We start from the raw sequence: 27337 nt of genomic DNA on the forward strand, positions 1-27337 counted from the left end.
GGTTGAGTCATTGAAATATTTAGTCAGATTAGACTTCATTGAATCTCGTAAATCGCTGAGAAAAGTCGTGTTTGAGAATCCCTCCCAAAGAGTTAGTGACTTCATAGACAACAACGTGGGTATGTATTTGTTTTTAGTTTCCATTAATTCCGTCCATGAGTAACTAGTCTACTCTGTTAGGCAATGGAACTCTTCTTTTCTCTGTGTTGAGTAAGTACAACTTGCTCATTTTGCAAGCATACTTAAAAGTTTATTACATCACTTGGCGTAAATGCAAGTTTAACTTTTTACTGTGTTTATTGCAGTATCTTTTGTGAAGTAATTATGCATCCACTTAAAATTATCCCACGATACAGTTTTACATTCAAAATCAAGAGAAAGTTTGTTTGGATTGAATTTTTCTGGAATTTTTGTAAAAAAATTACTGTAGTAATTTAATATATGTGAGGTAAAAAGATAATTAAAAAATATGTACACAAAAAATGTAATAATTTTTCCTTTGAAAAATTGCAATCCAAACACACTCTTTGTCAAGCCCAAACCCCGCACCTGGCACGGCTCAGGCATTTACCGGGGCCTGTGTCAGGTTGCAGGCTAATTTGGGAAGTTTGGGGAAGAATTGGAGAAGGGGAAGAAGGGAAATTGGGGATAGCAAGTAAGAGGGGAAGATAACAGAAAGGAGAGAGGAAAAGAAATGAATCTTGTTGCAATAACTAATGTCAGTTCGTAATTCTGTTACAAGGGCTATTTATGCAATTAGCCCATTAACTTGTGTTCAACTGTATTGCAATTACAATCACCGCCCTTATTTTAATGCAACGGTGTCGTCTTATTCTTTCTCTACTAAAACGCACAACCTTCTGCACCAAACGACCTGCACTTAGTTTCTTTGGTCCTGACAATCCCTTCCCCTTAACAAAAAGCTTGTCCTCAAGCTTTGAAATCTGGGAATTGCCTATCTATGAAGTGTGTGTCTTCCCATGAAGCTTCGGATTCTGGCAGGTTATTCCACTTCACCAGGTACTGGATGACGGCCTGAGCAGCCCTTATGATGACCCGCCTCTGTAAAACCTTCTCTGGCCTCAATAAGCACTGATCTGCTGCATCCAATTCAGGTAGAGTAGATTCCACGGCCTGTGTCACTCCCACCCTCTTTTTAAGCAGTGAGACATGAAACACTGGGTGAATGCGAGCCCCCTCTGGCAGTTTAAGCTTGTAAGCTACCTCTCCCACTTTTGCAATGACTTGGAAGGGTCCAAAGTATTTGGCAGCCAACTTCACACTCCTTCGTATAGCTACTGATTGCTGCCTGTAAGGCTGAAGCTTGAGGAACACCCAGTCTCCTTCTTGAAAACTCCTCTCAGACCTATGCTTGTCAACAAATAACTTCATACGACTCTGAGCCTTAGCCAGATTCTCCTTTATAAGAGATAGGACCTGTAGCCTTGACTGAACCATAGTGCTCGCAGCAGGTATAATACTATCATGGAAAGGCCCCAGAGGAATGTGATTTGGCTGGTACCCGTACAACGCTTCAAACGGAGTGAGCTGTAAGCTGGTGTGGAAGTTAGTGTTGTACCATAACTCAGCTGTAGCAAGCCAACTACTCCAATGAGAGGGGTGCTCACTGCACATACACCTAAGGTAGTTTTCCAAACACTGGTTGACTCTTTCACTCTGGCCATCTGACTGCGGATGGTAAGAGGAACTATAGTGAAGATTGACCCCAACCAAACTGAACAACTCTTGCCAGAAGTTGCTAAGAAAAATTCGATCCCTGTCAGTGATGATTGTTTCCGGCAGCCCATGCAGCTTGTAAATGTTGTCCAAGAAAAGCTGAGCTATTTGTTGGGCAGAGTACGGATGGGTGAGCTTGATGAAGTGACTAAACTTAGTGAAGCGATCCACCACTACCAAAATAGTGTCAAAGCCATGAGAGGGTGGTAACTGTTCAATAAAATCCATGGTAAGGTGTGACCAAGCCTGCTGAGGCACTGGAATAGGTTGCAGCAAGCCAGGATAGGGAACATTCTCATGTTTGTTCCTCTGGCAAACATCACAGGATCTCACATACTGGATAATTTCACTCTTCATCCCTGGCCAATGAAACAAGGATTGCACCCTTTTAAGACAACCCCTCTGTCCCGAGTGCCCTCCAATAGCTGAATCGTGCAAGGCCTTGATCAAGTAGGTTCTGACCCCATTAGCTATGCCCACATACAGTTTCCCTTTGAACTTGAGGACTCCATTTTCAACTTGATAATCTGGGTCTGCATTAGGATCCAACACTAACTCAGACAGCTTCTGTTGAGCCTACGCATCCCCCATATAGCTCTCTAGTAGCTCTTGTACCCACCGAGGTTGAGCAGAAGATAAGGCACACATCTCAGTTGCTCCTTTGTCATCAGTGATGCCTTCCATCCTCCGCCTAGAAAAAGCATCAGCCACCCCATTTTCGACACCTCTCTTATATTGTATCTCATAGTCTAAACCAAGCAGCTTGGTGAGCCACTTGTGTTGCAGTGGTTGAGTGAGTTTTTGCTCTAACAGATGCTTGAGAGCTTGGTGATCTGTCCAGATAATGAAATGGTGGCCAACCAAATAGTGTCTCCACTTGTTGACAGCCATCACCAAGGCAAGCAGCTCCTTCTCGTATACAGACAATCCCAGGTTTTGAGTGGATAGGGCCTTGCTAAGAAAGGCTATAGGGTGGCCCTGTTGCATCAAAACTGCACCCATGCCAACCCCACAAGCATCGGTTTCGATCACAAAAGGAATGTCGAAATTGGGCATGCTTAGCACTGGGGCTGTGGTCATAGCCCTTTTTAAGTCTTCAAATGCCATCTGAGCATTATGGTTCCACGCAAAGCCCTCTTTTTTTAACAACACAGTCAGTGGTTTACTGATCACTCCATACCCCTTGATAAATCTCCTATAATAACCAGTTAACCCAAGAAAACCTCTCAACTCCTTGACTGATTTTGGAGGGGGCCATGACTGAATACACTCAATTTTAGCCAAGTCCATGCTTACCCCTGAGGCAGAGATTACATGCCCCAAGTACTCAATCGAAGTCTGAGCAAATGAACATTTTGACCTCTTGCAGTACAATTGGTTCTCCGCTAACACACTGAGCACCGTCTGCAAGTGTCGTGCATGTGACTCCAGAGAAGGACTATATACTAAAATATCATCAAAGAAAACCAAGACAAACTTCCTTAAGTATGGCTGAAAAATTCTGTTCATCAATGCCTGAAATGTGGCCGGCGCATTTGTCAGTCCGAAAGGCATGACTAAGAATTCAAAATGTCCGTGATGTGTTTGGAAAGCAGTTTTGGGAGTGTCAATTGCCTTTACCCTCAACTGATGATAACCAGCTCTGAGATCCAACTTGGACATATATTTCGTGCCATGTAACTCATCTAATAGCTCATCTATGTTAGGAATAGGAAACTTGTCCTTTATAGTCAACTCATTCAACCTTCTATAATCTATGCACAGTCTCCAAGTGTTATTTTTTTTTTTACTAACAGCACAGGGGAAGCAAAAGGACTTGTGCTATGGGTAATAATTCCATTGGTCAGCATCTCAACAACCTGCCTTCCAATCTCAGTTTTGTGGGAATGAGAGTACCTGTAGGGCTTGAGTTTGAAGGGCTCGGCCCCTGGTTTAAGGTTGATCTGGTGATCGAGCTCTCTCTCTGGAGGCAAGCCTACTGGAGTTGTGAACACCTGAGAGTGCAGTTGTAAAACCCCTTCTATAGGTTCAGGCAGTGGTTCCTCCGGCTCCTTTGTCACTTCTGGTCGCCAGGCTGCACAACACCTTTGTTTCTCCTGTATGAAGGATCTGAGATCCTTGCCCCTCACTACTCCCATTGCAGGCTGATTGATAAAACCCTGTAGGTGCAGCAAACTTCCCTCAGCGCTAAGAGCAATATTGAGGGAGTGAAAGTCAAATGTGATAGGGCTGAACTGGCACATCCAATCGACTCCCAAAATAATGTCCCACCCTCCTAATTCCATGATTTTCAAGTCAAATTGGAATCTGTATTCTTGGATCAACCAAGTGACCTTGGGACTCATAGCTCCACTGGTAATGTCAGTGCCATCAGCCAAGGTTACAATGAAGGGATTAACTGTTTGATATGGCAGTTGCAACAAATTGACTACCCTGTGGTTGATGAAGCTATCAGAGCTTCCTGTGTCCACCAAAATTTTAACTGGAAGCCCTCCCAGATTGCCCATCAACATGATAGACTTCCTCTTTATAGCACCAGAGAGAGCATTAAGGGATACTTCTGCCAGCTCGCCCGTCCGTCCTGTGAGTTCATCTTGTTCCCCTTCCGCGTCTTCAAACTCAGTGTCCTCCTCTTCATCCGTGCCTAGGTAGTTTAGATTGCCTTTCTTACACTGATGTCCTATTCCGAATTTCTCCCCACATCTATAACACAGGTTATTTTTACGCCTAAACTGCATTTCCTCAGCAGAGAGTTTGTTGAACTCTCTATGTACAAAATCTGTCTTCTGCGGACTAGGAATGATAGCAGGCAACTTGTAGGAGTTTGGACGAGTCTGGTTATTCGTCGAATTCTTATACATTCCAAATCTGGAGTCCACCGCAACTCTCCCTACAGTTTTACTTTGCTTAGATTGAATTTCCAGGGAGGATTCCTGCAGTTCAGCAACCTCAAAGGCCTTTATCAGGGTCTGAGGTTTTGTAAGAGCCCGGTGCAACCCAATGAGTACAAACAAATTCACAATGATGCACAAAAATATATCAAATTTAAGCACAATAAAGAAAACTTAATTAAAGAGAAAAGATAAGAAATGCAAACCAAATATCAATCCAATAGCCTCTTCAATTGATGGCGATGCAAACCAAGATGTACAAGTGAAGGTTCACTCCTTCCTCACCCCAAACACTCTTTGGTTGAGCCAAGGAGTTTTACAACAATTCTAGTTAACCCTCAACAACCTACACTTGAAAGATCACTCACCCAATTAAGAACTATTTTATACAAATGAGGCAACCTTCACCAAGGTTTTACCACTCCAAGTGATAGGTTCACCTTCACCAAGGTTTTCACTTGAGCAACCTCACAACCCAACTTTCTCAACCCCTTGTACAACCAACAAAGAATCTTTCTACTCAAAAATCTCACTTGTAAGCTTGTATTTTGTGTTGGCAAAAGTCTCTAGTCTTCTTGTGCTTTGGGGTTTTTATAGAAGGTGAGAAATGGCTCCAAAAGACTCTCCAACGGTCAAATATTAATTGCTGTCAAAACTAGCCGTTGGCCTGTCGGACGTCCGAACCACCTGTCGGACGTCCGAACCCTGCGTCCGAACGTAGGCAGAGAGTCATCAAATCTTTGCGAAATTTCTCGGACGTCCGATGCGATCGATGTGCGTCCGAGGCGTGCGTCCGATCCTTCCGGACGTCCGATGCTTCCTCACGAGCGTCCGACAGAGTTTCCTTCTTGATGTTCTTCATCCTTTCGGACGTCCGATAGTTTCCTTTTGGCCGTCCGACATGAGTGACCTGATTTTGCTTCTTCATTTGGTTGGTTTTCTTTCCTTGACACCATTGAACCTGATTCTAACAAATTTCTCACATAAAAACATTAGACCAAATCTACATTTTGGTTTGTTAATCATCAAAACCAAGGATTGATCGACCAAGGTCAACAATCTCCCCCTTTTTGATGATGACAAACAAAATGAAGATTTCTTTTATCAAATAAGTTCAAATAAAGCTCCCCCTTAGAAAGTGCCAACATGCAAAGAAATTTCAATAAATCCTACTCCCCCTTTTGGCATCAATCAAAAAGCAAACTCCCCCTTTATTTTTCAAGTCAAGACCATAATAGGGTCCTTGGGAGTTATTACAACATGATCTAGCAATCCACATGGATTTCATACCTTTTCTCATATTTTTCTTTACATAGCAATCATTTTGCATGTGTCCAAATTGGCAACAAAAGTGACACATGATAGAAGTATTTTGCACATAAGTGGATTTAATGCAACTAATTTTCTTAGCAAACTTATTTGTGCCTTGAAAAGATTTGCTTTCTTTTGTTTGAGAAAACTTTTGTTTTTCATTTTGGAGAACCTCGTTCAAGTCATTAATTCTTTTCTTTAACAAATTTTGTTCCTCCAACATTTTTTCATAAAACTTTGTTTTCTCTTCCAACTTCCTTTTCAAATTATTTTTGCAATCAAAAACACCTTTTTGATTTTTTAAATCATCATTTTCCATTCTCAAACATTTGTTTTCTTGAAAAAGTTTGGAGTTTTCTTCCAACAAATCATTTATTTTTGTTTTCAAATCTTTATTTTTAGCATAAGATTTTTTCAAACTTTTATGCATTTTAATCATAAGAGTTTTCACATCATCATCTTCATTATCTTCATCACAAGAAGAGTGATAAGAACTTACCTCATCTTCTCCAACGGCCATTAGTGCCATTTGGGCCAACTCTTCTTTTTCTCTTTTTGAATTGCATTCATCCCATGTAATTTTGCAATCTCCTCTTGAACATCTCTTGTTGAAGATCTTCTTGAAACTTTTGATGTGAGGAGTTATATCATTGTCCACTTCCATGATTTCATTACCCATGAAGGATGGGTTATCCCCCACTTGAGATGCTTTAAAAGCTATGCCTCTCTTATACATTCTTGCATTTTCTTCCTCTTGCACTTTGAATTCCAGCTTTAATTCATAAGAGGTTAGGGTATCCACAAGAGATTCAATGGACATAGAATTTAAATCCTTTGCCTCTTCTATAGCATTTATTTTGTTTTCCCATTCTTTTGGCAAGGCATTCAAAATCTTTCTATTTTTCTCACCCAAAGAATATTCTTTTCCAAGCAATTTAAGATCTTCAATAATGTCACAAAATCTACTACACATCTTATCAACATTTTCAAGAGGATGCATTTTGAAAAATTCATATTGAGAAACAAGTAAAGATTTCTTTTGTTCTTTAATATCTTGATTACCTTCATGAAATACACACAATTTATCCCAAATATCTTTAGCTGATTTACAACCTTTAATCCTACTAGATTCATTTACATCTAATGCATTGTACAATATACACATGGCCTTGGCATTCAAAGAAAGGTATCTCTTGTCTTTTTCATTCAATTCTTGTCTAGTCTTTAATCTACTCAAATTGGTGATAGAGTCAACTATTCTAGCTTCATAAGGACCATCTTCTACCACATACCATAATTCAATGTAAACAGATTGTAAGAAAATCATCATTCTTTGTTTCCACATGCTAAAATGAGAACCATTAAACATAGGTGGTCTATCAATAGATTGCCCTTCTAAAAAAGAAACTTTTATGGTTGCCATGATCTTTACTCTAAGCGGTTAAGCTTGATCAAAAGAGACCAAGCTCTGATACCAACTGTAAGAGCCCGGTGCAACCCAATGAGTACAAACAAATTCACAATGATGCACAAAAATATATCAAATTTAAGCACAATAAAGAAAACTTAATTAAAGAGAAAAGATAAGAAATGCAAACCAAATATCAATCCAATAGCCTCTTCAATTGATGGCGATGCAAACCAAGATGTACAAGTGAAGGTTCACTCCTTCCTCACCCCAAACACTCTTTGGTTGAGCCAAGGAGTTTTACAACAATTCTAGTTAACCCTCAACAACCTACACTTGAAAGATCACTCACCCAATTAAGAACTATTTTATACAAATGAGGCAACCTTCACCAAGGTTTTACCACTCCAAGTGATAGGTTCACCTTCACCAAGGTTTTCACTTGAGCAACCTCACAACCCAACTTTCCCAACCCCTTGTACAACCAACAAAGAATCTTTCTACTCAAAAATCTCACTTGTAAGCTTGTATTTTGTGTTGGCAAAAGTCTCTAGTCTTCTTGTGCTTTGGGGTTTTTATAGAAGGTGAGAAATGGCTCCAAAAGACTCTCCAACGGTCAAATATTAATTGCTGTCAAAACTAGCCGTTGGCCTGTCGGACGTCCGACAGGTGCCTGTCAGACGTCCGAACCACCTGTCGGACGTCCGAACCCTGCGTCCGAACGTAGGCAGAGAGTCATCAAATCTTTGCGAAATTTCTCGGACGTCCGATGCGATCGATGTGCGTCCGAGGCGTGCGTCCGATCCTTCCGGACGTCCGATGCTTCCTCATGAGCGTCCGACAGAGTTTCCTTCTTGATGTTCTTCATCCTTTCGGACGTCCGATAGTTTCCTTTTGGCCGTCCGACATGAGTGACCTGATTTTGCTTCTTCATTTGGTTGGTTTTCTTTCCTTGACACCATTGAACCTGATTCTAACAAATTTCTCACATAAAAACATTAGACCAAATCTACATTTTGGTTTGTTAATCATCAAAACCAAGGATTGATCGACCAAGGTCAACAGGTTTGAACATCTTTACCATAGGTTTGATGTCTTCTTTGAGACCACTAATGAAGCTAGAAACAAAGTAGAGTTCGTCTAGCCTGGGGTTCTTCATCAACATTAGTGTCTTCAGCTCCTCAAACTTTTCTTCATACTCCTCCACTGAACCCTTCTGTTGTAACTTGTTGAACTCTTCGACAATGTCACGAGAACTACCTCCCGAAAACCTCTCGCATAAGAGTTCACTGAACTCTCCCCATAATATCCCAGGCTTCACTAATTTCACTTCCTGAAACCAGTTGTCAGCCTTTCCCTCCAAAAACATCTCTGCTACATCTACCATTTGGTTCTTGGCGATCTGATAATTCAGAAAGTACTTTTGACATTTTCGCACCCACTCCCTAGGATTTCCAGAATTGAACATTGGCAATTCTAAGCGAGGTACATTAGGGGTAAATTGCCTACCTCTATATTCCGGCGGCATCCCCGATCATTCGGTGGAAGTTGTCAATCTCAAATGAGCAGGTGGTGTGGGCAGGATTGGCTCTGATACACCCCCATCCATGTCGGTCAAACCTTTCTCCTTCATCAGCAACTTCAACACTGAGCTGAATCTTTGTTCCATTTTATTGAACTTCTGATCCATGCTCCCCGCTATCGCTTCCAATTTCGCATTGTTCTGCTCTATTTCTGACTGGAATTTCTGCCGCCACTCTTCAGCGCCGGCATTCCGCACCGCCGCCATGGATTCCATCAGTTCTTGAAGTCGATGCTCCTGCTTCTTGAGCTCATCTTCCAAAGTCCTAAATCTCGTGCTTTCTGCCATTCTGGATCTTCGCGGCCAAGAATCGACCGCTCTGATACCAAATGTCAGGCTTGCAGGCTAATTTGGGAAGTTTGGGGAAGAATTGGAGAAGGGGAAGAAGGGAAATTGGGGACAGCAAGTAAGAGGGGAAGATAACAGAAAGGAGAGAGGAAAAGAAATGAATCTTGTTGCAATAACTAATGTCAGTTCGTAATTCTGTTACAAGGGCTATTTATGCAATTAGCCCATTAACTTGTGTTCAACTGTATTGCAATTACAATCACCGCCCTTATTTTAATGCAACGGTGTCGTCTTATTCTTTCTCTACTAAAACGCACAACCTTCTGCACCAAACGACCTGCACTTAGTTTCTTTGGTCCTGACAGCCTGCTTTATTCTACAGTCAGCACTGTAGATTCAGTAGCTCAAAATGGCTAGGAAGAAAGGTGAACTAATTTACAAAATCTACCGAGCTTTTTCCTATGGTCTATCGCCGATGATAAATCTCCACCTACGGTGGCGCAAATTCCGAGGTCTCGAGCATCCGAAACGGTGGACTGAGCGTTTCGGCCGCCCCTCGCTTCCTCGGCCCGCCGGACCTTTAGTTTGGTTCCACGCCGTCTCTTTAGGTTATTAATTGCTTAATTTTCCCTTTGGTGTTTAAAATCTACTACTACTAGTAATTTCTCGCGCTATAATAATTGTTTAATTATTTGATTATTTCCAATAGGTGAAGGAATGGCTGCGATTCCGGTGATAAAATGCTGTTTAACGAGGAGGCCGGACGTTACTGTCTTGATGACGTCGACGACGCTGTCAGCATTGTAAGTTCATTTTCCATTAATTAATTTTAACTTTGAAATTTGGAGCTGGAATCTCGTAGCTTCGTTTTTTGGTGGGACGCAAATGTTCATTGCAAAGTTAATATTGAATGGATAGCAGTCAATCGTTGAAGTTTGGTGGAGGGATAAGAGTTGCTTTTGGAGATTATGTGACCTATGAAGTGATTTTCCATGGCAATTAATCAATACGTAAAAAAGTTTGTGTAGTGACTTGCTGGAAAGTCTTGAAATGTATGTCATCTAACAGTTGCAACTTTTACTTAAAAGGGGTGTAGTGGTCCTTATAGCAGAAGGATATAGACAAACTGTAATTTTCTCTTGGGATTACGTGAGTTGGACTGATTACGACAACACAGCTGAGGAATAAACTTTAGTAATATTTTAGTTTGATGAATGATATTTACTTTACTGCATATCTTTCAATGAATGATACGAAAGCTATTATAATGCAGAATAAGTAATATTTTAGTTTGATGAAGGTCATAATAGATTTTCATTTGAAAGTCACCATAAAGCCTGGTGCACTTCTGGAGACTAGAAGGATTTCCCAAAGGGACTCCACAAAGTAGCCCGCCTTAACATGACTGAGAATATTTACTGTAATTTACTTATGTTCAATCAGTAATTTCACAGTCAGAGGTCAAAGACCGGACTCTAGCATATTTGCTTCGCAGCCAGGGAACTTGAAAACAGTTTTAGCTCAACCTTTGCTCTTGGATCTACTAAACTTGAAAAATAGGTAAACTTTTGGATATTCTTTAGACTAGTATAAGTTCCCAAAAGAAAAGGGTAGGCAGTAATTTCACTGACAGACATACCATGGGAGGTCTACCTTTTATAAAGAAATTACTGCAAAAACACTTATAATTCCCCAACTCTCTCTCTCTCTCTCTCTGGATTAAAGTTTATAATTAACAGGAAATTACTTTTGTTGCCTATTCATCTCATCTTGTTTGCTTTTGTCTTCATTTCCTTTTTTTTTTTTGTTCTGTAGTGAGGTCATAAAGAAGGAGCTTCCAGCTAATGTCATATATCAGGTGATTGCATCTGTTTGTTATACATCTTTCAGACATTATTTAAAAGGTGTACACGCAGTGGCCTGTACTTTTAATGAAATTAAGATGCTCTAAGTTATTGAGCAAGTCAATATGCTCTTTTCATCTCAGTTTACCCAATGACCCAGCTAAAATTGTAGATATTGCTGATGTCTCTGGTTGGTGGTGTATCCTGAAAAATTGATGGCATTTTCATTTTTTATATATTTTTTGTGCTCTTCATGCTTGATGATTCTTGTTATTTTTCGTGCTCTTCATGCTTGACGAGTCTTGTTATCTTGATCATATTATGTTGTGTTCCCAGTTACTTTAATCTAATTAAGTAGTTTTATGCGGGAACCAGTTTGCCCCAGTTGATGCCCCTGCTGCTGTGGAGGCTTTTCTTGGTTATTGGAAGCCAAATGCAATCATCCTAATTGAAAGTGAACTTTGGCCTAACCTGATTATCGGTGCAGCAAAAGAGGGTGTAAGCACCTCTTCATATATTAGATACTTGTTTGACTGGATTTGAATTGATTGCATACTGTACATTGTGCATTTTGGCTTTGATGAGATTTTTAATTATTACAATGCTTTATAGAGTGCAATACAAGTGGACGTTGAAGCTTGAAGCAAGTTGTGGGTTGAAATTAAGTTTTCACCTGTCTTGCATGGACTGAGCAAGGATACCTAATATGGTTTTGGACATGCATAATTCTTTTTCCCATAAGCTTTAAAAAGTTGGATTTGGGCTGAACCTTGATCAAATTGATTTTGGAAAAGGTTGTCAGTTGAAGGTGAAATTCAACGATGGATAACCTAACAAACAACTGATATAGTTAATACCCCATTGTTTTGTGCTTTAGAATGTGTCTTTGCTTGGCTTGTCAATGCCTCCATGATATTATTTTCCTCCTGAGGAAGATAACATGTATTTTATATATATATATATATATATATAGGTGCATTTTATTTCTATTTTGGTTTGGGCCTGGATGGGACCTTTCTCAGTTGTTGTTGCTTCACCATCATGATGGGGACATTATTTCTGTTGTTGATGGCATCCAATTCATATTAGTCTGTGACATATTAGTTTGCCAATTGTGCCTGTACTTACGCCAGCAATTTCCTACCCAGATTGCGTTGGCATTGCTAAATGCACGGATGTCTGCTAAATCTTTTCGCTATTGGTCCTTACCAGTGGTTCTTCCTCTGGCTGCATTCATGCTCTCCAAATTTTCATTGATAGTTCCGTTGGTAATGTATTTTTTCTATATATCAAATGGTTTGGCCTACTGACATTGCTTCAATAATCTTTTTCTAAAATATCTGCAACAGAGCAATAAACAGGCTATTCAATTTCAGCTGCTTCAAGCTCCGCCACTTGTCATCAACTTTTCCGGAGACCTTAAATATGGTATGCTGCTTTTTGGAACTTAGAACAAAAAAGTTAAGTAAATTCAAATATTAATATTTTATTTTGAAGACCTTACAAGTTCCTTCTTTTGAAGCTTTGATTGGTTTTTTGAGACCCCTTGGGCATGCTACATCTTTGGGGTGTGCTGCTGCTTTTTTGTGTGCATATTTTGGCTGCATATACATATTAATACAGCTTGTAGAAGGTGTATATATGTTCTTTCTGGTGCATGAGATTGCAAACCAAATTCGAAAACCTCAAGGGTTCTGTGGCATATGTAGTCCAGTGAATCAAGACACTGCAAATGAACTCGTGCTTTGCAGATTAAGTTTATATCCCTTTTTCCGTTGTTTGAAGTAGAAGATGATGTCTCATCTCACCTAATTCCAAATATTTTACTCATGCAGTAGCTAGCATCGTAAAAATTTCTTTAACTTGTGTTATCATATCAGTGCTATTATAGACATATTTTGTGTCTATATCAATGGTTATTAAATTTGATGTACTGAAATTTGGTTTGCACTTGCCACATCCTTCAGCCGTAGAAGACACCACCCTTGCAGGGGATAATGGTCTAGAAGAATTGCAGGAACAGCTTAAACATAGAAAGGTGTGGATGGCTTCTTCATTGCATAGGGGTGAAGACAAGAGTAGGTTTTGAGATCTATTCTACAAAAATTCTATAGTCTAATGTTGATTTCTCATTTTGTATATTTTGATCTTTAGAATTGAAGGCAGAACTTGTCATGGGGGTAACCTAATTCTTTAGGACAACATAATGGTGAGAATTTTCAATCTGTTGCCTTTGTTTCATCTTTCCTTCTCTTCAGTTGGAGTTGGAAGGATAAAAGAGTGGACAAAATGAACTTGTTCTTTTACATTCTACTTGAACATTCAGGAATTGAACTTTAAAGAAAAGAAAACAAAAAAGAGCTGGTGAAAGTTAAAAGCCATCAGCTGTAGAGACTAAAAGCTAGCCTAGAAGTTGTCATGGAATTTATTGGGTTCCTGTTCATGAAAAGTTTGACTGCCAGTGAATTTGGATATTTTGTTAATGAATTTTCAAAATATTTTTCCGCAGTCATGCTAAGAGTTCACAAGGCGCTGAAGGAAATTTATCCTGATATGCTCACTATCATTGTGCCTCGGCACCTGGAGGTCGGTCAAGAAATTGTTCTGGTATGATTGTAATGCATTGCCTTTATCTTTCTGTAATTTTGAGAAAAATTGTTATTGTAGTATATTCAATTATTCATAGGTGAGAAAAACCTCCTTTTCTTTGATGACTGGAGTTCTCATTTCTACTTGCCTGACTGTAGGAGTTGCAGAGAAAAGGAATCAGTGTAGCATTAAGGTCTCGTAGTGATAAGCTTTCATTAGGAACAGAGACATATGTGGTGGATACATTAGGTTCGTCTCCTATTGGCTGCACAACTCTATTAAACCTAAGAAGGACTTGAAAACTGAGGATGTCTTTTTTCCTAAGTCAATATCATACTAAAGCATGTAATTAATTTTCTGAGTAATTTGTTTTGCAAAATATTAATGTTTTGGTGATTTTAACTTCTTGATTGTCCATGATCAATTGTGCTTTGAAGGTGAACTAAGGGAACTCTATAGGTTAACTCCAATAGCTGTAATTGGGGGTTCTTTTTTGCCTGGTTTGGCTGGTCATAATATTTCAGAAGCTGCTGTTGCTGGCTGTGCTGTTTTGACTGGTTACACTTCTTCCCTGAAATTCCTCGTATACCTTTGTTACCTAGTTCTGATCTTAACATTGTGTTTCTTGTAACTTTCAGGTCATTATCTTGGCCATTTCAACCACATGGTACAAGAAATGCAACGTCTAAATCCTTCATCGGTTCTGCAGGTCAAGAAAACTTCCTTAAATATATCTAGCATTTGTTGGTTGTATGTGTAAGAAACAGTGATTGGCCTTCTTAGCTAGTTGGGTGTCCTTACTTTTCTTTGTTATGATATCATTGATAATTGAGTGTGGTGTTCATTGGTTATGTACGAGCCAAATACAACATAGGATGATTGAACCCCATATTAGATAGATAGTCTTGGTCCTTTGCTGTTGGGAACCTAAGCCGAGACTATTGAATTTGGCTGAGGGAAAAGGTAAGAGGGCAAGATAGCTCATTTTCGGGGTCAAGATTATAGCCACCAAACTTGAGGAACACCCTGTAAACATTATTGTCTCCTGTCAGTATTACTATATATGCTATGATGTTTGAATATCCTTTGGAGGCACTATGGTACCTTCCACAAAGAATGAACACTGCTTACCACCATGTGCACTTGTTTCTACTAAACCTATGTGGGGATGCCATCAGTTTCTAGTGATTGTAGTTCTAGTTGCATAGAGCATTGTAGTCATTGAGCACCTTAAGAACAGTAATAGAAGCTGTGGAAGTTTTAGCATGTCGGAGGCTGTCATGTTGACTTTTGTTGGAATTCATGAAAGGTATATGAAGTGGATTCTAGTTTTTTTCTTGTATTCCCCTGTTAGAACCTTTTCTTTGGGTGCCTTTAGTGTCATGGATTTGGTCCTGCAGGTTTCAGGAGACATGCTTGTAGAAGCTCTCATCGAGCTGTTTAGTGATGCCGAACTTCTGGAAACACGACGTGCAGCTGCAAAACAAGCATATCATGCTCTGTCAAATGGTGTAGTTGAAAATATGTGGCGTTTAGTACAATTCCACATTTTAGATAAAAGCGTGCCAATGTAACTCTGCAAAGTTAGATGTCAAACACTAAAATTAGCCAGCCTCTTTCTCCCCAGTGCAGCTCGTCTTGATGTTCGATTCTGGGGGCAACGGGTGGGATTCCCTTCCACTGCTCTCTCCCAACATTGGAAGCTTCTAGCACCTGTAGTGAATAATTAAAAGGAGTATTGAGGATGATTTGAACCAATCAGGCTATGTAGAATACCTCCATGAAGAAGCCTCTGATAATCTTTGAAAGCTAATCAACCTTTCTTGTAGGACAAGGAGGTTGCATTGCCAAAGACATGACTGTGGGCAGAGAATGAAAGTAAAAGTAATTGCCCGAGGTAATTTCCTCTTTCTTTTTTTAATGTAATTTCCTGTAGTCGTTTTTTATTTTTATTTTTATTTTTTTTTACTGGGTCAAGATTATGTGATATCTGAGCTTGCAGCCTAACTGTTGATTGAGAACGATCATTTGCATGTTTCTGACTTTTAGAATTTGCATTTTTTAACTAAATTGTTTAATCATATGTGATGTACTTGTCAAATTTTAATTTCATTTTGCACTTCTCCTGCACTTTTCTAATATGAATTGTAGCTTTTTCTTTGACATCAAAAATTGATCAAAGCCGTTTTACGCTTTATTTGTTTCTGGTTCTGTTTAGCCTGAGTAGTGTTTTCTTCTAAAAAGTGACCGTATGTTTACTTTTTCACAAGTTGATTGATGGGAAATGTTCGTGTTAACGTTTGTCTGATTTTTTAGTGAAGGGGAATGGACCTATTAATTGTAGTGGATTCTGTTTTGATTTCTTCTTCAGGATAATTGAGATTTGCAGATGGATAGAAAATCTTCCTATTATCTTTGTACCCTGGAAGGATTCAGCACCATGGTCAAACCCACGGATATTCTTGTTGCGGCTGCATAATCGTGCCAGTGCAGAAGAATCGGCAAATATTTATAATGGGAAAGGGGCCAGAACGGTGTGCCAACATTTTAACAAGTGGTAACTTGTAAATTAACTACTTGTACAACTTCATATTTAGTTACTATTTACGTGAAACTCAAACATAATAATTGTATCTATTTATGAGACTGTACAAGTAATTAACAATACATTACAACTTGTTTATAAAATGTCATACCATTTAGGAACAGTGATATGAAATATATTACCGTTTTTGCCCCTTACCCATATTAAATCGCTGAATGACCGACCGTACTTGCCTTGGCGGACAAACCATGCTCCGCCCTTTTTCTTCTTGTGACTTGTTATTACCGATTTTTGTTTTGGTTTTGTTATTACCGTTACTTTTTCGCTTCAAAGTGGTGTTGATATTCCAAATTCTTCATGGAATTTTCCTTCCAGCAAATCAAGAATAATTTTAAATCTGTATTCTGCTGAAGTGTGAAGCTTTTGGGTTGCGTACTAATGGAGTAAACAATTGACTTAAGGGTGAGAGGGGAGTGGTTTTGGACTCTTTAACTGGCAACGATTTTTCGTATCCTAGGAACGATGCCCTTTCTTTGCGTATTAAGAGAATGCCAGAAAACTCTTGGAGCGGTAAATTATTAATGTTGCAAGGATATCCATCTGCCATCATCTCAATATGAACTCAAGGCGGTACCGGAAAACATATGAACTCAAGGTTTAGAAGATTTCATGTCAAAAAACAATGAAAAAATTTAGCAGATTTTTTTTTTTTTTTTTTTGGGTCTAGGAAGTTATAGTTGATTTGCGCTCTTAATGTCACAATTCCTGCCACTTCAGTAAGTAGTTGAATTCACGGGAAACTCGTCATGTTGCCTACAGTTGGACTAGCATGCCTTTTTGCCAAGACCTTCGTGGTGTGCCTGCATTGAGTCGAGGATTTGGATGGGACCTTCTTCAACCAGTTCAATGCAACTACACTGCATAGAAGAGAAGAATGTAAGTCAAGAGATTTTGATTCGTTGACCAACACTCAAAAAGAGTAGGGTTTAAGTCAATCAGAGCCCAGCTAAGTTGGTTATGCAACCACATAATTAGTGGAGTAACAGAGAGTCAATCAGAGCTGAAGCTCTTAAACGAGTCCAGAATTGCAGAAACCTTTTTCGTTATTACTATTATTATTTTTTTCTATCTTTCTTATGTTTGCAATACTACTGCAAGACAAAACAGAAGAAAGGTCATGAATTATTATGAGGGAAAGAAGGAGCCCTATTCTATCTGTCCCAAATGAAATGGAAGGATTACAATCCCGACAACGCCCAGCTGGTGACATGTTTAAGGCTTTTTGAACGCTAATCGCGCCTTCATTGTCTCATCGTTTGAGTGATAGCAGAAACTAGAAAAGGTTTCAACTCAAACACAAAGCTGCATACAACCTCTCCACTTTTCCCGACAGCCTCATTGTTGCAACCACCAAAGCAAGCAAAGTCATTTTGATATCTCTACCGCTAGGCATGCATTTTGGCAGAATTCACCAATTCCAATTTTAGAGTGGACTTTGCTTTTGGAAAAAGCCAATTACAGGGACTTCTTTAGCCTTAAAACACTACTATAAAGTGGAAAAAGATCAGAACAACTCTCGTCGTTCGTTGTTAATGGTATATTCTTCTTGACTCTTCTAATCACGTAAAAATATAACAATAACAACAACCTCCTAATCACAACTACTTGATAAGACACAAGTGATTAACAGCTCAACAAGAATATCATGAAGAAATAGTCAAAGAGCTCCAATGACTACACCCGCAGCCGTGTGCTCTCACCCGTCACCAGTGGGCTGGCTGCTGAGGGCAGTGTTGAAGGGAGCGCTGTGCTATCCCATTCTTCTCAGAGAAAAGAAAAGGAATAAAGCCTAAAAGGTAAAGGGAAAAGAAGAATCTCAGGGCCTCACCTCTCTCTCTCTCTCTGATTTGTGTGCGTACCAGTTTCTACTCAATGGCAGTGGGGAGGGGGGAGTGCAGAACAGCAATCATTCACACCACCACCATTCCCCATCCCCATCCCCATCCCCCCTCTCCTCATGCTCAACGATAATACTCTATAATAATTATTGCCACCGCCTTTAATCATTCCCCCTTTCTCAGCAGCTGTGATTGGTAGTTAAAGGAATACTACCAAGCCCAGGAAAAGACGGAATACCAGACTTCTCCTCTCTTCTCCGGCCCCCGGGGGGACCTCTTCGTCTTCCTTTCTCTTTTCAAATGTTTCATTAGTGTTATGCCCAAATCCCAAGTAGCCCTCCTTCCTTCCTTTAGTCCTTGATATTCGGTACAAACAATTAGAGAAACACGCGTTAGGTTATTCCAATGCCATAATTCTACCTACGGCGACTTTCTCTTTGTCTGTATGCTACACCACCAACTACCAACCTGACTCTCTCTTCTCTTTGCACTTTGCAGTTTTTTTGTGCATAAAGATTTCTACTACACCAGCCAGCATGGAATTTACTACTACTACTAGTAGTTTTTGTTTTTTTTGCTTTTAATAACTACTATTGCATGCATTTTTTCCTTATTGCAGAGGATGTTGTAATACTAGTGTAGTAGTTTTTAAAATTGAACGCCACCGTTATCTCGAGACTTCGCGCCCTATGCTCTCTCCCTCTGCCCACAATGGATCTTTGTCCTGCGTTCTTCTCACTTCTCCTCCTCCTCATCATCCATCTTTCTTTCTTTACCACCACCGCCTCCTCCTCCGCCTCCTCGAATGACACGGCGGCCCTCACTCTCTTCCGTTCCCAGACAGACCTCCACGGCACTCTCCTCTCCAACTGGACCCTCCCGCCCTCCTCCAACGCCACCTCCACCGCCTGCACCGCCTCTTGGGTTGGCGTCAAATGCACCAATGGCCGCGTAACCGCACTCTTCCTCCCTTCCCTCAACCTCCGAGGCCCCATCGACTCCCTCTCCTCCCTTGACCAGCTCCGCCTCCTCGACCTCCACGACAACCGCCTTAACGGCACCCTCAGCCCTCTCATCCGCTGCCTCAACCTCAAGCTCCTCTATCTCTCCGGCAACGACATATCCGGCGAAATCCCACCAGATATCTCCTCCCTACGTCGCCTCCTCCGCCTCGACCTCTCCAACAACAACCTCGGGGGCCCCATTCCTTCCCAATTCTCCAATTTCTCCCGCATACTGACCATAAGCCTCCAGAACAATGCCCTGTCTGGGACCATTCCTAAATCCCTCGTCTCCTTACAGGAACTCAAGAGCTTGAACCTGTCGAATAACGAATTTTACGGAGCAGTTCCTTGGGACTTGCTCAAGAGATATGGTGAGAATAGTTTTGCTGGGAATGAAGGTCTTTGCGGAACTAGTCCTTTACCCCCCTGTTCATTCACTGGGAAGCAGCCACCATCTTCTTCGCAGACCGTGCCATCAAATCCTAGTTCGTTGCCAGCGACAACTGCCGCAACTTTTCCGACTGAAAAATCGAAAAGTCATTCGAGGAAAAAACTTGGTAGCGGAGCACTAGTTGCGATAATCGTGTCAACTGCTGTGGCTGCATTAGTGATCGCTTCCTTCCTGATAGCCTATTGTTGCGGGAGGTACTCGAGGGATGGCAGCTCACTGGCTGGGAGCGAGAGTGGGAAGAGGAGGAGTAGTTATTCCGGCGGTGAGAGGAGGGTTTATGCCAACAATGGCGGTGCAGATAGTGATGGAACCACGGCCACTGATAAGAGTGCCCTGGTTTTCTTCGACAGAAGGAAGCAATTTGAGCTGGAAGAACTGCTCCGGGCATCGGCTGAGATGCTGGGAAAAGGGAGTTTGGGAACCGTTTATAAGGCGGTCCTTGACGATGGCTGCACCGTGGCGGTGAAGAGGTTAAAGGATGCTAATCCTTGTGCAAGAAAGGAGTTTGAGCAGTACATGGATGTGATTGGGAAGCTTAAGCATCCAAACATTGTCAAGCTCAGGGCTTACTATTATGCCAAGGAGGAAAAATTGCTTGTTTGTGATTATATGCCTAATGGCAGCTTGCACTCTCTCCTTCATGGTATGCAGAATTAATTCTACTGCTCTTTCAAATGACGGCTAATTGTTTTTAGAATTGATCAATCTTTGTGTGCTGGCTTACTCCGACGTTCTTCTTTGAACAGGAAATCGCGGACCCGGGAGAATTCCGTTGGATTGGACGACAAGGATCAGCTTAGTGTTGGGAGCAGCTCGAGGGCTTGCCAAGATTCACCAAGAGTATGCAACCTCCCGAATCCCTCATGGGAATGTGAAATCATCGAATGTGTTACTTGATAAGAACGGCGTTGCTTGCATTTCTGACTTCGGGTTGTCACTCCTATTGAACCCTGTTCATGCCATAGCTAGACTGGGAGGGTACAAAGCACCCGAACAGGCAGAGATTAAGAGGTTATCCCAAAAGGCGGATGTTTACAGTTTTGGAGTATTGCTTTTAGAGGTTCTTACAGGTAAAGCTCCGTCGCAATACCCTTCACCAAGCCGTCCTCGCCTCGAGGAAGACGACGAAGAGCAGCCGGTGGACTTGCCCAAGTGGGTTCGGTCAGTGGTGAGGGATGAGTGGACAGCAGAAGTTTTTGATCAAGAACTGTTGAGGTACAAGAACATTGAGGAAGAATTAGTTTCAATGCTACATGTAGCAATGGCTTGTGTTGTTCCACAGCCGGAAAAGAGGCCCACGATGGCTGAAGTGACCAAACTGATAGAGGAGATCCGGGTGGAGCAATCTCCATTGGGTGAAGATTATGACGAATCCCGGAATTCCCTCTCGCCGTCGCTTGCAAATACTGAAGACGGTGGTGTGGCCGGCTATTGATCTACTGCTGTCCTGTCCGTCGGCATTTATGAAACGCTTCTGTCATTTGCGTTTGCACCGCCTTGGTGCAAAGCAGACTCTCCTATTTGCCTGAATCTACGGGCGAATAGAATGTCTCCACATTAGTTTGTAAAATTTGTATGCTTTGTTTATTCATTTGCCTTCCAACATCGCATAGTTCAGTGGCCCTTTCTCCTCAAGTGTACTTGTACTTGTACTACCATTTTAGTAGTTCATACTTCATAGTAACATGCCGTCCCCCCGGCATGTTTTGCAGACGTCCCTCTGATTCCAAAATTTGGATGCAACCCAAATTAGAAAGGAAGAAATTAGAATTGCTTCCAGGCTATAATATGATATCCACTGTTGCCAATTATCCCTGTCCTTTTCTCATACTGTTTATGGATTTCTTTCCAAGCTGTTGCCAATTATCCCTGTTCTTGGCATGGCGACTTTTTTGTGTTTCCCCCTCAAATGGCTATCTTAGGCCCTTGGAACATTTGCACTGCCGACTTTTTTTTTTTGGGAAAAAGATTGCACCCCCGACTTTGAACTTTGATTGGATTGGAATGCCGATTCTATTTGTGACTTTCTTTTCCTTCTATCATTATGCTAGACTCCAGTAAATGACTTTTGTTGAAATAATTAAACCTAATCCCAGATTAATCTCAAAAAAAGCCTTTTGTTGAAATAATTAAACCTAATCCCAGATTAACCTCAAAAAAAGCCGACAACTCTTGAAGGCAATCCAGGACTTAATTACCCAACTCAAACCCCTTCCAGAACCTCATTATGCTAGACGTGGGGGGGCCACGAGAAACACAGACAGGAGCCTCTTTTTGAAAGAGTGAAATCTTGGGATTAACTCTAAAAATTTGGATTATTTTCGGCATTTTGAATAAAAAGCGGCATTATTTAGGTATTTCACCACTAGAGCATCATTCCTCTCAATGATAATAGACTGTGATTTACTATGTTCTAAATTTTTGAAATTGTTATAATCTAATGATCAAACGTCCAACGATTATGCATCTGCCTGATATCATGCCTCAATTCGACATAGCTGTCCACAAACTTCTTGAACAAGATCTCGAAATTCTCTCAAGCAAAATAAAAGGCAGCCTTTCATTCGATTTGTGATTTTGGGTAGCCCAATTCATCCTCAACAGCAATTCAAGAATATTTGGAGCACGAGGCTACATGGCCCCGGGAAAAAAGCTAAAAAGAAAAGTCGCATGGGTGCCATGGTAAAAGTACGACTGAGGGCTTCATTAAAGTGATTCTTCTTGGAATCCCGAGGAAATCCACCAGACCATGGGAACAGGAGGTACGATAAGGTACTAAACCATTCAGGGCCAAAATTAGGATGTGCTATATCAGTCAAATATAAAGGAAATTCCATGAACCTTTTAGACAAATGCAAGAAAATTTAAAGGTTTTTTGATACTTTCAAGCTTCAAGCAACTGGCTCCTTGTATTCCTTTCTCCAGAACTTACTTGTGTTTGATCAGAATATTGTTACCTTTCCAGATCCGCAAACATTTTACAACCAAGTTGTACAGACATCTGCGAGTAATGGAAACAATAATGTCACTACTAAAACAATTCATCTAAACTATCTGCTTAAATTAGTTACTTGAAACTGCTATCTCTTTGAGCAAGCCGTTGTCGGCCAGGTGTGATGCCTGGATCACCAGTTGAAATGGATTAGGAGCAGCTGAGAAAAAGGCATGCTCAGTGTTTTACAAAATTAACTTGGCGAGACATCTGGCGACAACAAGGCTCAACAGCTACGTACACATCATATCACTGAGATACATAGCCCCTAAAAGACTAGTTAACACTTCCTGTTTGATCAATCAGTGTACCAACTTGTTCTCCGCATAGCGCTCTTGATATATTCCCAGGCTCATGAAGATTGAAAATGACAACTGCACAAAACATTTTTACGAATTAGACACAATACAACTCTCTATCATGCCAATTCAAAGATGTCCGAGTAGAAAAGAAATTTTTCTATCCAAGTCAGACTCCACCAATTTCAGGACCCTATTTACCAAGTTAGCAGATGATATAGTGCATGAGGTCTAGAATACGAGTACCAACCAGGAATTCCGTTGTCCTCACAGGATCTTATAGCCATCATGTCCATTGGGCAGGCGCCCCCAGAAGCCAAGTCCGTGAAGGAAATATGATCAGCTGCAATGTTATTGTTTCTAGAATCACAAATAAAGACGCCATCCACATTTGTGCCTTTTAAGACAGCATCCGCATTAACTGTAAAACGAACAACGTAAAGAATTATCTTCCACAAGGAGCAAAAGAAAGGAGTTGGAATTCAGGACTAACTATAAGACTAGCAGTGAAGATTTTAGAAATGCGCAAGAAGTTCATACTCTCTGAAGCTCTGAGGGCTGCAGCCAAATCAGTTGAGAAGAGTGGATTCCCTGTGCCAGCTCCAATACCACCAAAAATCACAACTCTTCCTTTTTCCAGATGCCGGATAGCCCGAAGCCTACAATATGGCTCAGCAACCTCAGGCATTGAATATGCACTTTGGACACGCGTCTGCACGCCCAATTTCTCAAAGGCCGACTGTAGCAGTATAGAATTCATCACAGTTGCCATCATTCTGGTGAGACAGAGACAATGTGAGTCTGTCTGGCCATACTACAAAAACCCGACCTCAAGCATCAAAAATGCAATTTGGACAAACAAGATTAGCATCCAGCTGAAAATTTAACAGTACACAACAATTACAACACGTATAACAGGAAATGACAGTAGCCATAATTACTTGGACCATAAGAGTCGTGCATACACAATGGATACAACATACGTACTTATAACAGGAAATGACAGTAGCCAAATAATTATGTGTACCATCCAAGAAGGACATCTTAAAAAAACACAGTTGTACAACAATGATTTTAAGACAGTTTACGAAATGAGCTTCCACATAAACCATATCAAGTGCACAAGGACATACTTCAATTCTTCAAATTACTATAACACGAAACATAGAAGTTAAGAATTCTTGTAACATCTAATTGCTACTGAACATGTATTCAATTCAGAACTTACCCAGCTTGGTATGCAGCAAACCTATCTAACCCTGTCGTCGTTACCCATGTGTGTCCACAAAAGAAGTTACGACCACCAACAACTATTGCCACCTAAGAGAACAATTATGAATTTTGCTACATGGAATAAGAAAACAGTAAAAGTTTCCGCAGAAAGTACCAAGCTTTCGAGTGGGTACCTCAACACCCATACGACAAGCTATTGAAACTTCTCTAGCTACCAGCATGGCCACCTGGAATATCAATAGAAACCAGTTAAGCAAAGAATTAATGTGTGAATGAATAAATTTTACTTTCTCAACTGACACAAAGTAGCCATTGCATAAAAAATTCCCATTGAAAAAGACTTCAAAATGGATAAAGAATCCAGTTAGGGCCCAACTCTTTTTACTTCTCAATCTTTAGTAGATCTCAGCATGAACATGATTCACAAAAGTTATTTTTAGCGTGGTACCCTACCATGGGTTAAGTGAATATGTTGGATGAGACGGTCGGTTAATAACAGGAAAGTGTCCCAACATTTAAAGGGTCATATCTTGCAAAAGCCCGAATCAAATCCAAACAAACCAAAGTAACGTCATTTTATGAGAGCAAGACTACCAGAGACACCTGTCCCAAAAAACATTTTCAAGTACGAAGTTATGCTGTTTGCATTTACAAATTTCAATATCATTCCTCCATTTAAATTCTTGTCTGTTTAAACGAAATTGAAGTCTAGGCTAAGGGACTGGTGATCGCTGAGGAATTCAGCAAAGACATCACTCAACTCAGTTTAAAGTATTCCAGAGTAGAGTTGAACCTTTGGATCAATATTCTGCGGTGCTGTCCCAGCTAGAGTGCCACCACTAATTTTGAAGACCACTCTTCGCCATCTAGCGCTGGTAGCTTTCGACTTTATGCTATTGATCTGAGGACCAGGACTTACAGTTGTTGTTCCATATCTGTCCATTCACAATTGAGTACCATGGGAAATAAAAGCAAAGAAAAAAGAAAAAAAAAAGCAAGAGAGACCATCCAGAAATAAATGAGAAGGCCATAGATTGATGACACTACGAAAACCAATGCAATGACATTTCAAGTCGAAGCGAATCCACAATTAGCTCTGCAGCTATAGAATTTAACAACCTAATTACAAACCAAAAAGTAATTACAATCTCCTCATACAAATTTTAGCTAAAGATTAGGCTTATTTCAGAAGAACATGACAAAGATAGATACTAATACTTTCCATTTCAATATTACTTTTCCAAGGGAAAGCACTACAAAATACGAAGATAGCCAATACCTCTTGGACTGTCTACCAGTATTCGCCGTTCCTCCAACGGACTTATCATCGTCAGTTGCAGCCTTTCCGGACAACGAATTCCCGACGATCTGCTCCATCTGCTTAAACCAAGGCCAGTGGCTTGCTGAGACACCACCGTTACTCAACCGATGCCTCTCCAATTTATACCTCTTCTTCAAATTATCCACTTTATTCTTGCACTGCTCCACACTCTTGGTCTGCTTCTCGCACCTCTCGCTTACCATCACCGCCACCTCCTCCCAGTCTCTTCCCCTCAAATTCCCCCTGTTCAACATCATAAACTTCTCCGTGTACGCCTCTAACAAGCACGCTATCGCCGTATCGCTCCATTCCTCCCTATCCTTCCTATACTCGCCGCCGGTGGCCGAACTGCTCACTCTCGGTCGTTTGTACGAATAAGGAGTTCCGCTGTCGCTCACCTCTTCGCGATCACTACGCTTGTCATTTGGGGTATGATTGTGGTTATTCGCGCGAGATTTGGTTGGGTCGTGCTCGTTGTCGAACGGGTTCGGGTCTGGATCGTACGGGTTAACATTGACGACGTGAAAAGACGTGGCGTTGCTAGCGTTGGCTAGTTTAGGATTTGGTTGGGATGAACAGAAGGCTCCATCACTGTAGCCGTCGGCGTCAGCTGAAACGACGTCGTCATCGTCGTCGTTTGGGGCGGAGAGGTTACGGTGGGTGAAGGACTGACGGTGGTGGATTAGGTTAGGGTTAGGGTTTGAAGTGGTGGCGTTATCGTCACCGAGTAGAGAGAAATCATCATCACAAGAAGCCATGGAAGGCGGAGTTAAAGAAGACCGTTAAAGGTTAGGAGTTTGTCTGCGGACGGACGTGAGAATAAACGACGTCAGGGACGTCTGGTCTGGAGACATCCGCCGTTAACGCTGATAAATATGCCGTGAATCGGTGTCGTTAAATGCGTGACGAGTCCGTTAGATAGCTAGTAAAGTTTGGTCACGTGAGTGGGGCCCTTACGTTACAAATTACGCACCCGTTTCTTTTTAGGGATAATTTCAGGTTTCTGACAATTTTATTAGCCTCCCTTAAAGTTTAGAAAATTATACAAACCTCCTTTTAGATTAAGATTTTAATAATAAAATTAGTCCAATTAGAAAAAAATATTTAAAAAGTACTTTAAGGAGAGAGATGAAATTTTTATTTCATAAATACCCCTTATACATGTATATAAGTTGTAAATGAAAAGAAAAATTCAAAAATTTTTTATATTACAATAATCATGGCAAACATAATGTCGAAAGATATGGCTATTCTGTTTGTGTTGAATCTTATGATAATTAGTATAGTTTTGTTGTTTATTTGTATTATCTAATTTATTAAATATGAACTTTTTGAATGGTAAAATATGTATTAATTGTTTTTAATTTTTAATTATTTTTATTCTTTTATTAATACAACTTATATACATGCATAAGGGGTACTTATGGAATAAAAGTCTCATCTCTCTGCTTAAAGTACTTTTTTAATATTACTTTTTCTAATTGGACTAATTTTGTTATCAAATCTTAATCTTATTAAAGGTTTGTTTTTACAAATTTTAGGGAAGGCGAGTGAAATTGTTAGAATCTTATGAGAGGTTTTTGAAATTATCCTTTCTTTTTATATACTACTATATTTTTTATTTTTTTTCTTTGCGTGTTGGCGATCTTTTTTTTTCCCCTTTTTCTTTAGCTCTGGGGGAAAATGTATGGATTAGTTATTTTTAGAAGTATTTTTAAAAATTTTTACTATAATAATGTATATAAAAAAAATTTACTGAAAAATATTTTTCATAGTGTTTTTTAACAGAGATTTCAAGTCTATCAAGCACAAATTGATATACAAGCTAGATTTTATGAGTTTTTGAATTCGAACGAAATGTTATTAAGTTGAATTAACTTCAAGTACGAGTAAGTTATCTTTTAATCCTAATGTTTGCCTTTTTCTGAAGAGTATTAATTGCAC

The 27337-nt window shown here is 40.3% G+C and overlaps 3 protein-coding genes across 6 annotated transcripts; 2 read left to right on the top strand and 1 right to left on the bottom strand.

The window, feature by feature from the left end:
- Positions 1-9595: 9595 nt before the first annotated feature.
- LOC113773166 (probable 3-deoxy-D-manno-octulosonic acid transferase, mitochondrial) lies at positions 9596-16348 on the top strand. 3 transcript variants are annotated; one of them, XM_027317731.1, is made up of 13 exons: positions 9596-9825; positions 9927-10020; positions 11033-11075; positions 11437-11559; positions 12210-12329; positions 12411-12489; positions 13029-13139; positions 13571-13668; positions 13809-13899; positions 14088-14207; positions 14289-14359; positions 15051-15547; positions 16022-16348. In XM_027317731.1, exons 1-12 carry the CDS (start codon positions 9627-9629, stop codon positions 15222-15224), a joined length of 1323 nt encoding a protein of 440 aa, XP_027173532.1. In that variant the 5' UTR covers positions 9596-9626; the 3' UTR covers positions 15225-15547; positions 16022-16348. The 3 variants fall into 3 exon arrangements, with proteins under 3 accessions (XP_027173532.1, XP_027173533.1, XP_027173534.1); XM_027317732.1 differs by lacking the exon at positions 12210-12329; XM_027317733.1 differs by lacking the exon at positions 16022-16348 and having other exon boundaries at positions 14289-14959; positions 15051-15128.
- A 1920-nt stretch (positions 16349-18268) lies between these two features.
- On the top strand, positions 18269-21359 carry LOC113775378 (leucine-rich repeat receptor-like protein kinase PXC1). The gene is made up of 2 exons (XM_027320221.1): positions 18269-20191; positions 20295-21359. The coding sequence occupies exons 1-2, from the start codon at positions 18805-18807 to the stop codon at positions 20981-20983; spliced, it is 2076 nt and encodes a 691-aa protein (XP_027176022.1). The 5' UTR covers positions 18269-18804; the 3' UTR covers positions 20984-21359.
- Positions 21360-22635: 1276 nt separating this feature from the next.
- On the bottom strand, positions 22636-26223 carry LOC113776178. 2 transcript variants are annotated; one of them, XM_027321284.1, is made up of 7 exons: positions 25352-26223; positions 24866-25007; positions 24227-24299; positions 24068-24149; positions 23380-23615; positions 23090-23260; positions 22636-22914 (listed from the first exon to the last, which is right to left on the bottom strand). In XM_027321284.1, the coding sequence occupies exons 1-7, from the start codon at positions 26149-26151 to the stop codon at positions 22817-22819; spliced, it is 1602 nt and encodes a 533-aa protein (XP_027177085.1). In that variant the 5' UTR covers positions 26152-26223; the 3' UTR covers positions 22636-22816. The 2 variants fall into 2 exon arrangements, with proteins under 2 accessions (XP_027177085.1, XP_027177086.1); XM_027321285.1 differs by having other exon boundaries at positions 24068-24159; positions 24246-24299; positions 25352-26222.
- Positions 26224-27337: the final 1114 nt, after the last annotated feature.

Source organism: Coffea eugenioides, chromosome 6 (genome assembly GCF_003713205.1).
Source record: "Coffea eugenioides isolate CCC68of chromosome 6, Ceug_1.0, whole genome shotgun sequence".
In the NCBI taxonomy this organism is placed as follows: domain Eukaryota; kingdom Viridiplantae; phylum Streptophyta; class Magnoliopsida; order Gentianales; family Rubiaceae; genus Coffea; species Coffea eugenioides.

Bases quoted from the DNA above. Each gene is read 5' to 3' on its own strand.
- LOC113773166 (XM_027317731.1), top strand. From the start codon at position 9,627: ATGGCTAGGAAGAAAGGTGAACTAATTTACAAAATCTACCGAGCTTTT. The intron at 10,021-11,032 runs GTAAGTTCATTT...TTTGTTCTGTAG, and splicing joins TCGACGACGCTGTCAGCATT to TGAGGTCATAAAGAAGGAGC. The intron at 11,560-12,209 runs GTAAGCACCTCT...TTTCCTACCCAG, and splicing joins TCGGTGCAGCAAAAGAGGGT to ATTGCGTTGGCATTGCTAAA.
- LOC113775378 (XM_027320221.1), top strand. From the start codon at position 18,805: ATGGATCTTTGTCCTGCGTTCTTCTCACTTCTCCTCCTCCTCATCATC. The intron at 20,192-20,294 runs GTATGCAGAATT...TTCTTTGAACAG, and splicing joins CTTGCACTCTCTCCTTCATG to GAAATCGCGGACCCGGGAGA.
- LOC113776178 (XM_027321284.1), bottom strand. From the start codon at position 26,151: ATGGCTTCTTGTGATGATGATTTCTCTCTACTCGGTGACGATAACGCC. The intron at 23,616-24,067 runs GTAAGTTCTGAA...CTGTCTCACCAG, and splicing joins TTTGCTGCATACCAAGCTGG to AATGATGGCAACTGTGATGA. The intron at 23,261-23,379 runs GTATGAACTTCT...TTCGTTTTACAG, and splicing joins AGCCCTCAGAGCTTCAGAGA to TTAATGCGGATGCTGTCTTA.